The sequence below is a fragment of the Entelurus aequoreus genome, linkage group LG05 (genome assembly GCF_033978785.1).
Source record: "Entelurus aequoreus isolate RoL-2023_Sb linkage group LG05, RoL_Eaeq_v1.1, whole genome shotgun sequence".
Classification (NCBI taxonomy): Eukaryota; Metazoa; Chordata; class Actinopteri; order Syngnathiformes; family Syngnathidae; genus Entelurus; species Entelurus aequoreus.
Genome location: NC_084735.1, coordinates 11,189,817 through 11,201,940, shown reverse-complemented (window position 1 = coordinate 11,201,940; position 12,124 = coordinate 11,189,817). Strand labels below are relative to the sequence as shown.

Genomic DNA, 12,124 nt, shown 5'->3' with positions numbered 1-12,124 from the left:
GTTTATCTCCATGGTCCAAGTCAAAGGAGGAGCCTAGACTCCAGTTCCAGGTTCCTCAGAGGAGGGTTTATCTCCATGGTCCAAGTCAAAGGAGGAGCCTAGACTCCAGTTCCAGGTTCCTCAGAGGAGGGTTTATCTCCATGGTCCAAGTCAAAGGAGGAGCCTAGACTCCAGTTCAAGGTTCTTCGGAGGAACGTTTATCTCCATTTTCCAAGTCAAACGAGGAGCCGAGACTCCAGTTCCAGGTTCCTCAGAGGAAGGTTTATCTCCATGGTCCAAGTCAAAGGAGGAGCCTAGACTCCAGTTCAAGGTTCCTCAGAGGAAGGTTTATCACCATGGTCCAAGTCAAAGGAGGAGCCTAGATTCCAGTTCAAGGTTCTTCGGAGGAAGGTTTATCTCCATGGTCCAAGTCAAACGAGGAGCCGAGACTCCAGTTCCCTCAGAGGAAGGTTTATCTCCATGGTCCAAGTCAAAGGAGGATCCTAGACTCCAGTTCCAGGTTCCTCAGAGAAAGGTTTATCTCCATGGTCCAAGTCAAAAGAGGAGCCGAGACTCCAGTTCCCTCAGAGGAAGGTTTTGCTCCATGGTCCAAGTCAAAGGAGGATCCTAGACTCCAGTTCAAGGTTCCTCAGAGGAAGGTTTATCTCACGCCAGCACGCAGTAAGAAGTGTGTGCATCCTGACACTGACCTTGTGTGTTGTCGCCAGCACGCAGTAAGAAGTGTGTGTGCATCCTAACACTGACCTTGTGTGTTGTCGCCAGCACGCAGTAAGAAGTGTGTGTGCATCCTGACACTGACCTTGTGTGTTGTCGCCAGCACGCAGTAAGAAGTGTGTGTGCATCCTGACACTGACCTTGTGTGTTGTCGCCAGCACGCAGTAAGAAGTGTGTGTGCATCCTGACAGGAGAAGGAGAAGAAGTACATGCTGCCTCTGGACAACCTGAAGGTCCGTGATGTGGAGAAGAGTTTCATGTCCAGCAAACACATCTTCTGCATTTTCAACACCGAGTCCAGGTCAGCTGCAAGTCATGTCACAATCACTGAAATACCATCTTTGTTTTTGTTATTATTATTATTAGGGATGTCCGATAATGGCTTTTTGCCGATATCCGATATGCCGATATTGTCCAACTCTTTAATTACCGATACCGATATCAACCGATACCGATATCAACCGATACCGATATCAACCGATATATACAGTCGTGGAATTAACACATTATTATGCCTAATTTGGACAACCAGGTATGGTGAAGATAAGGTACTTTTTTTTAAAAATGAATAAAATAAAATAAGATAAATAAATTAAAAACATTTTCTTGAATAAAAAAGAAAGTAAAACAATATAAAAACAGTTACATAGAAACTAGTAATTAATGAAAATTTGTAAAATTAACTGTTAAAGGTTAGTATTATTAGTGGACCAGCAGCACGCACAATCATGTGTGCTTACGGACTGTATCCCTTGCAGACTGTATTGATATATATTGATATATAATGTAGGAACCAGAATATTAATAACAGAAAGAAACAACCCTTTTGTGTGAATGAGTGTGAATGAGTGTAAATGGGGGAGGGAGGTTTTTTGGGTTAGTGCACTAATTGTAAGTGTATCTTGTGTTTTTATGTGGATTTAATAAAAAAAAAATAAAAAAATAAAAAAAACGATACTGATAATAAAAAAAAACGATACCGATAATTTCCGATATTACATTTTAACGCATTTATCGGCCGATAATATCGGCAGACCGATATTATCGGACATCTCTAATTATTATTATGACTTATAATAATTAATATTACTATGATTATTATTATTATGATTACTATTATCAATGTCATTAATATTATTATGAATATGATTATTATCATTATTATAATCAAAAACATTTATATTGGTACTATTATGATTATTATTTGAATATGATTATTACATTATTATGGTTATTATTAATATTATTATGAATATTATTATGCATATTATGATTATTATTATTATTATGATTGTTGTTATTGTTATTATTATTATTATTATTATGATTATTATTATGATTAATATTATTATGATCATTATTAGTCACCACGTGGCAATTATCAAGCCAAAGAGCTAAAGGCCTGCATGCAGCGCTGCAAATATGTGTAGGATTATGAACTTGTACTTCATGTGTACTTGTATGTGTGTACTGCAGGAAGGTGTACTTGTACTAGCCATGTATGTGTGTGTGTACTACAGGAAGGTGTACTTGTACTAGCCATGTATGTGTGTACTGCAGGAATGTGTACTTGTACTAGCCATGTATGTGTGTACTGCAGGAAGGTGTACTTGTACTAGCCATGTATGTGTGTACTACAGGAAGGTGTACTTGTACTAGCCATGTATGTGTGTACTGCAGGAACGTGTACAAGGACAACCGCACACTGGAGCTGGCGTGTGACTCCCAGGATGATGTGGACAGCTGGAAGTCTTCTCTGCTACGTGCTGGAGTTTACCCTGAGAAGATCACCACGGTCAGCACCTGCACTTACCTTCTTACTGCTTCTTTGTCATTTATATCACATACGTGTCAACAATTATATAACACAACTGTCAACATTTATATCGCATATGTGTCAACATTTATATCACACAACTGTCAACGGTTATATCGCATACCCGTCAACATTTATATCGCATACGTGTCAACATTTATATCGCATATGTGTCAACATTTATATCGCACACATGTCAACATCTATACAGCATAAGTGTCAACATTTATATCACATACGTGTCAACAATTATATAGCATTAGTGTAAACATTTATATCGCATGCGTGTCAACATTTATATCACACAACTGTCAACGGTGATATCGCATACCTGTCAACATTTATATCGCATATGTGTCAACATTTATATCGCATATGTGTCAACATTTATATCGCATACGTGTCAACATCTATATAGCATAACTGTCAACATTTATATCACATACGTGTCAACAATTATATAGCATTAGTGTAAACATTTATATCGCATGCGTGTCAACATTTATATCACACAACTGTCAACGGTGATATCGCATACCTGTCAACATTTATATCGCATATGTGTCAACATTTATATTGCATATGTGTCAACATTTATATCGCATACGTGTCAACATCTATATAGCATAACTGTCAACATTTATATCACATACGTGTCAACAATTATATAGCATTAGTGTAAACATTTATATTGCATGCGTGTCAACATTTATATCACACAACTTTCAACGGTTATATCACATACCTGTCAGCATTTATACCGCATACGTGTCAACATTTATACCGCATACGTGTCAACATTTATACCGCATACGTGTCAACATTTATATCGCATACGTGTCAACATTTATATCGCATACGTGTCAACATTTATATCGCATACGTGTCATCATTTATATCGCATACCTGTCAACATTTATATCGCATACGTGTCAACATTTATATCACACAACTGTCAACGATTATATCGCATACCTGTCAACATTTATATCGCATACGTGTCAACATTTATATCGCATACGTGTCAACATTTATATCGCATACGTGTCAACATTTATATCACATACGTGTCAACAATTATATAGCATTAGTGTAAACATTTATATCGCATGCGTGTCAACATTTATATCACACAACTTTCAACGGTTATATTGCATACCTGTCAACATTTATACCGCATACGTGTCAACATTTATACCGCATACGTGTCAACATTTATACCGCATACGTGTCAACATTTATATCGCATACGTGTCAACATTTATATCGCATACGTGTCAACATTTACATAGCATACGTGTCATCATTTATATCGCATACCTGTCAACATTTATATCGCATACGTGTCAACATTTATATCACACAACTGTCAACGATTATATCGCATACGTGTCAACATTTATATTGCATACCTGTCAACATTTATATTGCATACGTGTCAACATTTATATCGCATATGTGTCAACATTTATATCACACACATGTCAACATCTATATAGCATAAGTGTCAACATTTATATCACATACGTGTCAACAATTATATAGCATTAGTGTAAACATTTATATCGCATGCGTGTCAACATTTTTTACACAACTGTCAACGGTTATATCGCATACCTGTCAACATTTATATAGCATACGTGTCAACATTTACATCGCATATGTGTCAACATTTATATCGCACACATGTCAACATTTATATCGCACAAGTGTCAACATTTATGTCACATACGTGTCAACAATTATATAGCATTAGTGTCAACAATTATATAGCATTAGTGTAAACATTTATATCGCATGTGTATCAACATTTATATCACACAACTGTCAACGGTTAAATCGCCTACCTGTCAACATTTATATCGCATACGTGTCAACATTTATATCGCATAAGTGTCAACATTTATATCACATACGTGTCAACAATTATATAGCATTAGTGTAAACATTTATATCGCATACGTGTCAACATTTATATCGCATACGTGTGAACATTTATATCCCATAGGTGTCAACATTTATATCGCACAACTGTCAACATTTGTATCGCATACATGTCAACATTTACATCCCTTACGTGTCAACATTTATGTTGTATATGTGTCAAAATTTATATCGCATGCATGTAAACATTTACATAGCATACGTGTCAGCATTTATATCGCATACGTGTCAACATCTATATCGCATACATCAATCCATCAATCAATCAATCATATCGCATACATGCATGGTGGCGAGTCAAGTACATTCCTTACAAGTCTTTGATGTAGCTCAACATGCTTGTTGAAGACTTGCTCTTCCGGGTTCTTCAGACCACCAATCACGGACATGACCGCTTCATTCATAGTTCTGAACAATGATTTATTTTTCAATAAATGTTCTTTATGTTCCTTTTCAGTCATTGCGTTACGTGTCAGTCCTCGCTCTCTCTCATGCTCGTGCTCGTACTCGTACTAACGCCTCTCCTTCCCGGCTGCTGCTCTTTAACAGAGGGACCGCTGATCAGATAAACCGGCCCAGGTGTGCCATCTACACACCTGTCGCTAATCTCGAAGCCGGCCCTGGCACACCCCGCTTCGCTGCAGGTCCACAGGCCACCCCCCCTCCCTATTCCCCCCCCCCCCCCCCCCCCCCCCCCCCCCCCATCCCGTGAGGGAGCGGGAAAGGAAGTCGGCCATGGCCATCTGTGCACCCGGTCTGTGAATCACTCTGAAGTTGTAGGGTTGTAAAGGTAGATACCAACGGGTGATCCGCACGTTGGCATCTTTCATGCGATGGAGCCACTGGAGGGGTTTGTGGTCCGAGCAGAGGCTGAATGAGCGCCCCAGGAGGTAGTATCGGAGGGCCCCGACCGCCCACCAAATGGCGAGGCACTCCCTCTCCACTGTGCTATACCTGGCCTCTCTTTCGGATAGCTTTCGGCTGATACAAAGGATGGGTCGGTCGACGCCCTCCACCTGCTGGGACAAAACAGCTCCCAGTCCCCTGCCCAACGCGTCAGCCTGCAGACAAAACGGGAGAGAAAAATCAGGCATGTGCAGGATCGGCTCCTCGCAGAGGGCCTTTTTAACCCTCTCTAACGCCTGCTGGCACTGCTCCGTCCTCTGGACCAGATCTGGAGCACCCTTTTGGGTGAGGTCAGTTAGTGGGCTGGTCAGGTCCGCAAACCGGGGGATAAACCTCCGGTAGTAACCTGCCAGACCCAGAAACTGCCTCACCTCTTTTTTCGTCTTGGGGATTGGGCAGGCCACAATTGCTGCTGTTTTATCTACCTGCAGGCGCACCTGCCCTCCTCCCAAGTGGTACCCCAAATACTGTACTTCCCTCCGGCCAACAACACACTTCGCCGGGTTGGCGGTGAGCTCTGCCTGCTTCAGGGACTCGAGCACTGCCCCACTCGCCGCATGTGCTCTTCCCAGCCGCTACTCTGGATGATGACGTCATCCAGGTAGGCAGCCGCGTATACAGCGTGAGGCCTCAGCACCCGTTCCATGAGGCGCTGGAAAGTGGTGGGCGCACCGAACAAGCCAAACGGAAGTGTCACAAATTGGTACAAACCTTCCAGAGTGGAAAAGGCCATTTTTTCCCTGGACTCTGGTGACAAGGGAATCTGCCAGTAGCCCTTGGTTAAATCCAGTGTCGTAAAAAAACGAGCAGTACCCAGCCGATCAAGGAGCTCGTCGACCCGAGGCATTGGGTAAGCGTCAAAACGTGATATTTCGTTCACCTTATGGTGATCCACACAGAACCGCACAGACCCATCCTTTTTCCCTACCAGAACGATGGGGCTGCACCACGCCCCGGGGGATTCTTCTATTACCCCCAACTCCAGCATGGATTTTAATTCCTCCCGAACCACTTTGCGTTTGTGTTCAGGGAGCCTGTAGGGCTGAGACCGCACCGTAACCCCCGCGCTGGTCTCAATATGATGTTGGATGAGGTTCGTGCGCCCGGGCCGAGGGGAGAACACATCAGAGAAGCGCTGCTGCAGCTTGGCAACATCCGCTTTCTGCGCTAACGTGAGCAGATTGTCACAGAGGAGGGGGAAGGGCAGAACAGAGCGCGGGACCTCTGGCCCGAAATCCTCCTCAACCACCGTCACCATGGAAACAGGCTCCGCCTCCTTCCATGTTTTCAGGAGGTTTATATGATAAATTTGGGTGGCTCTGCCCTGGTCCGAGCGCCGGACCTTGTAGTCCACATCACCCACTTGCCGTGTGACCTCAAAGGGTCCTTGCCACCTGGCGAGTAATTTCGAGCTGGATGTTGGAAGTAACACAAGCACTCTTTCTCCCGGTGAAAATTTCCTTAGCTGAGTGCCCCTGTTATACACGCCCTGCTGACGTTCCTGGGCACGGAGCAAATTCTCGCGTGACAAGTGCCCCACCGTGGGGAGTTTTGCTCGCATGTCCATGACGTATTGAATTTCGTTTTTGCTGGAGCTTGGCCCCTCCTCCCAGCTTTCCCCTAATTACATCCAAAACCCCGTGCGGCTTCCTGCCGTATAATAACTCAAAAGGCGCAAAGCCTGTAGAGGCCTGATGTACCTCCCGCATTGCAAACAGTAGGGGATCCAGCCATTTATCCCAATTTGGTTTGTCCTCATCGCGGGGGGCGCTGGAGCCTATCTCAGCTACAATCGGGCGTAAGGCGGGGTATACCCTGGAAAATGGATGGATGGATGGGTTTGTCCTCGTGCGTAAACTTACAGATGATGGTTTTCAGCGTCTTATTTAGCCGCTCCCCCAGCCCATCTGTTTGTGGGTGGTATACCCTGGTGCGGATCGCTTTAATTTCCAATAATCCGTATAGTTCCTTTATCGTTTATGACATAAAGGACGTGCCCTGGTCAGTCAGAATCTCTTTCGGGATTCCAACTTGGGAGATGACCTGAGACAGGGCCTGCGCGACACTCTTTGCAGAGATGGAGCGCAGTGGCACTGCTTCGGGATAGCGCGTTGCGTAATCCACCAGGACTACCACAAAGCGATATCCCCGTGTGCTCGGGTGGAATGGTCCGATGAGGTCCATACCAATTCTTTCGAAGGGGACCTCCAAGAGCGGCAATGGGCGCAAGGGCGCCTTGGGGGTGGCCACCGGGTTCACCAGCTGGCAGTCCGGGCAGGCAGCACACCAGCGGCGCACGTCTGTCCGGATGCCCGGCCAATAGAATCGGACCATGACCCGATTGAGTGTTTTATCCTACCCCATGTGGCCAGCCATGGGATTGTAGTGCGCCGCCTGGAAAACCATTTCCCGGCGGCGTTTCGGCACCAACAACTGGGTGGTTTCCTCTCCTGTTTGAGTGTCACAACTCACCCGGTATAATCTATCTCTAATAATTGAGAAATGAGGAAATACCCGCGCTGTTCCCGGGCGCACCAGCTGACCGTCGATGTAAGCCACCTGGTGCCAGGCCGCGCGCAAAGTTTCCTCTCGATTCCCGCTCGGCAGTGTTGGATGGACCCGCGTCGCCACTGAGAACTGCACGGATATTCCCCTTTCCTACGGTCCGTGAACGCACCCCCACGCATTGTGTCACTAGACTGTTAAACCCCGGCCAATTTGTGCCCAAAATTACGGGGTGCGAAAGGTGCGTACTTACAGCTACCTTGACCCTATGCTTTTGTCCCTCATACCAAATTTCCACTGGCACCACAGGGTACTCGTGCACAACCCCATGAACACACCTAATTTTTAGCCGTGTTGCCTGCCTCAAAGCCCCGGGTCGAACCAGGTTCTGGTGGATCATGGTCTGCTCGCTACTCCCTTGTATCCTTACCGTGATACAGTACGTCTCCACCTGCGGAAGTCCCTGACGCGCGTGATCGGGCCGACCACGCCTCCAGCACACCTGCCCAAGCGTTTGAGGGGCCGTCTGCGCGGGAGATGTTCTGAAGGCAGCAGCCGGGACCTGCGGAGAAAGAGCGGAGGGAGAGTCACACGGGTCATGTTTGGGAATTTGCAATACTCCCTCCTCCTTTTGTTGCGCGCTTTGTCCGCCGTCGTGGGTGCCGGTTGCGTGCTTTGTCCGCGCGTTGTGGGTGCCGGTTGCGTGCTTTGTCCGTGCGTTGTGGGTGCCGGTTGCGCCTCGCGGTGAACGGCCAGGTGGTCCTCGGCGAGGGTCACCGCTGCTGCGAGGTGCTATGGTTACAATACCATGAGACAAGAAGATGCTAACATATGGTTGCTATGGTTACAACACCATGAGACAAGAAGATGCTAACATATAAAAATGCTCTCTGGTGGCTAACAATGCAGCTAACGTTAGCAATGTGATTAATCAAGACATGGCATGACAGGTGTGGTGTGTTCTTCTCCCCCATGAAGGTGGAGAGTGAGACCAGTACCGCCTCAGACAACTTCTCCATGGACCCCCAGCTGGAGCGCAAGGTGGAGACCATCAGGAACCTGGTGGACTCCTACATGGCCATCGTCAACAAGTGCATCAGAGACCTGATGCCCAAGGCCATCATGCACCTGATGATCAACAACGTAAACACTCACCTGCCTTCTACACCACCTTCTCCCGCTGCAGCCTCCATCTTGTCCACAGGTGAAGGAGTTCATCAACGCGGAGCTGCTGGCCCAGCTGTACTCTGCAGGAGACCAGAACGCCCTGATGGACGAGTCCCAGGAGCAGGCCCGGAGGAGGGACGAGGTGCTGAGGACCCACCAGGCCCTGAAGGAGGCTCTGGCCATCATTGGAGACATCTCCACCTCCACCATCACCGTGCCCATGCCCCCACCCGTGGACAACTCCTGGGTGGGCGAGTCCAGCGGTGGTCGCAGGTACCGACACACCTGTATCAAGAACTTGTCCTATGTCTTCTAAACCTTCCCTGGTGTCAAGGTCTCCGCCTCCCAGTCCCACTGGTCCCAGGAGGATGTCTGCAGGCCAGCGCCCCGGGCCTCGTGGGGCCCCACCGCCACCTAACCGCCCGGGACCCCTGGGGCCCTTCAACAACAGTGCTGAGAGTCCTCAGGCCCCCAGCCGCCCAAACAGGGCCCCTCCAAGTATCCCCAGGTGGGTAGGAGAAAACACAAGACTCACACAGATACAAGCAGTCCTGCAGCGTGTTTACTCGTGTGTGATATCATGTGCGATTTCCAGCAGTCCTGCAGAGTGTTTACTCGTGTGTGATATCATGTGCGATACAAGCAGTCCTGCAGCATGTTTACTCGTGTGTGATATCATGTGCAATACAAGCAGTCCTGCAGCGTGTTTACTCGTGTGTGATATCATGTGTGATACAAGCAGTCCTGCCGCGTGTTTACGTGTGTGTGATATCATGTGCGATACAAGCAGTCCTGCAGCGTGTTTACTTGTGTGTGATATCATGTGCGATACAAGCAGTCTTGCAGCGGATTAATTGTGTGTGATATCATGTGCGCTACAAGCAGTCCTGCAGCGTGTTTACTCGTGTGTGATATCATGTGCGATACAAGCAGTCTTGCAGTGGATTAATTGTGTGTGATATCATGTGCGATACAAGCAGTCTTGTAGCGGATTAATTGTGTGTGATATCATGTGCGATACAAGCAGTCCTGCAGCAGAAAAATGACTAAAGTGTTTTATTGACACTTTGATGTTAATGACAGTTGATAGAAACATATTGATCATGTGACAGTTGATAGAAACATATTGATGTTATTGACAGTTGATAGAAACATATTGATCATGTGACAGTTGATAGAAACACATTGATCATGTGACAGTTGATAGAAACATATTGATGTTATTGACAGTTGATAGAAACATATTGATCATGTGACAGTTGATAAAAACATATTGATCATGTGACAGTTGATAGAAACATATTGATGTTATTGACAGTTGATAGAAACATATTGATCATGTGACAGTTGATAGAAACACATTGATCATGTGACAGTTGATAGAAACATATTGATGTTATTGACAGTTGATAGAAACATATTGATCATGTGACAGTTGATAGAAACATATTGATGTTATTGACAGTTGATAGAAACATATTGATCATGTGACAGTTGATAGAAACACATTGATCATGTGACAGTTGATAGAAACATATTGATGTTATTGACAGTTGATAGAAACATATTGATCATGTGACAGTTGATAAAAACATGTTGATCATGTGACAGTTGATAGAAACATATTGATCATGTGACAGTTGATAGAAACACATTGATCATGTGACAGTTGATAGAAACATATTGATGTTATTGACAGTTGATAGAAACATATTGATCATGTGACAGTTGATAGAAACATATTGATGTATTGACAGTTGATAGAAACATATTGATCATGTGACAGTTGATAGAAACATATTGATGTTATTGACAGTTGATAGAAACATATTGATCATGTGACAGTTGATAGAAACATATTGATCATGTGACAGTTGATAGACACATATTGATGTTATTGACAGTTGATAGAAACATATTGATGATATTGACAGTTGATAGAAACATATTGATCATGTGACAGTTGATAGAAACATATTGATCATGTGACAGTTGATAGAAACATATTGATGTTATTGACAGTTGATAGAAACATATTGATCATGTGATGACATGATTGTTGTGATGAGTCTCTTTACGTGTGATTAGTCTGCGATGTCATGTGACAAGGTCCTACTTAGTCAATCATTCAGTGTTCATATTTGAGTGGGCCCCGGGCCCCTGTGTAGTGGAAAAGGTTGTTTGTCTTCTCTTCTTCTACTGAAACTTCTCCTCTGGTCTTGTCTTGTCCTCCACTCAAGTCGACGACCCCCGCCATCGCCAACACGACAAGTCCCGCCATAGACGTCCAAAGATGGACCTCTTCTTCTTCTTCTTCTTCTTTTTCTTCTTCTTCTTCTTCTTCTTCCCCTTCCCCTCTCAGCCATGCTGCTGTGTTCCTTCCCTCGTGCAGATCTTCCACTTGTGTCCCTTCACCTGCCACCAGGTGACATGTATCTGTGTACCGTATCGTCTTGTGGTGTACGTGCTCCACCTTCTAGTATTACACAACCTCCACCTTCTAGTATTACACAACCTCCACCTTCTAGTATTGCACAACCTCCACCTTCTAGTATTACACAACCTCCAGGTCCACCACCTGCTGCTTCAACTTTCTGCTGCCCTCTGCATTCCCAACGGCAGCATGGCACACAAGCTGCTTGTACTGCATGTGTGTGTGTGCGTGTGTGTGTGTGTGTGTGTGTGTGTGTGTGTGTGTGTGTATGTATGGGGGGGGGGGGATGTCCAAGTATACATTCCTTGCAGGAACCCCTCCATAAGTGTTGATTATAGTATTGTTCTGTGAGGACCAGGAGATGAGAGTGTGAGAACATTGATCCAAAGTATGTGCTGATGTGTGTGTGTGTGTGTGTGTGTAGTAGCAGCCCCCCCCCCACACACACACACACACATGTGGGCTGAGGAGCACGGTCAGTGTTCTGTGTATCAGGGGTGTCCAAAGTGTGGCACGGGGGACATTTGTCAACAGCACATCTTCAACATACTACTGAAAAGTGGAGTAAAGGAGCAAAACATGTCAAAGTTGACTCTATTATCACAATAACAACAATAATGAATCAAAATAAATGTTAC

The 12,124-nt window shown here is 45.2% G+C and overlaps 1 protein-coding gene across 2 annotated transcripts in view; it reads left to right on the top strand.

The window, feature by feature from the left end:
* Positions 1–11,766, top strand: part of LOC133650159 (dynamin-3-like) — a 47,978-nt gene extending 36,212 nt beyond the window's left edge. For both annotated transcript variants that reach the window (XM_062047081.1, XM_062047082.1), the window contains 6 exons: positions 906–1,015; positions 2,395–2,509; positions 8,864–9,028; positions 9,090–9,325; positions 9,387–9,560; positions 11,293–11,766. In XM_062047081.1, coding sequence (XP_061903065.1) covers positions 906–1,015; positions 2,395–2,509; positions 8,864–9,028; positions 9,090–9,325; positions 9,387–9,560; positions 11,293–11,335 — 843 coding nt within the window. In that variant the 3' untranslated portion in view covers positions 11,336–11,766. The remainder of the gene's footprint in view (positions 1–905; positions 1,016–2,394; positions 2,510–8,863; positions 9,029–9,089; positions 9,326–9,386; positions 9,561–11,292) is intronic.
* Positions 11,767–12,124: the final 358 nt, after the last annotated feature.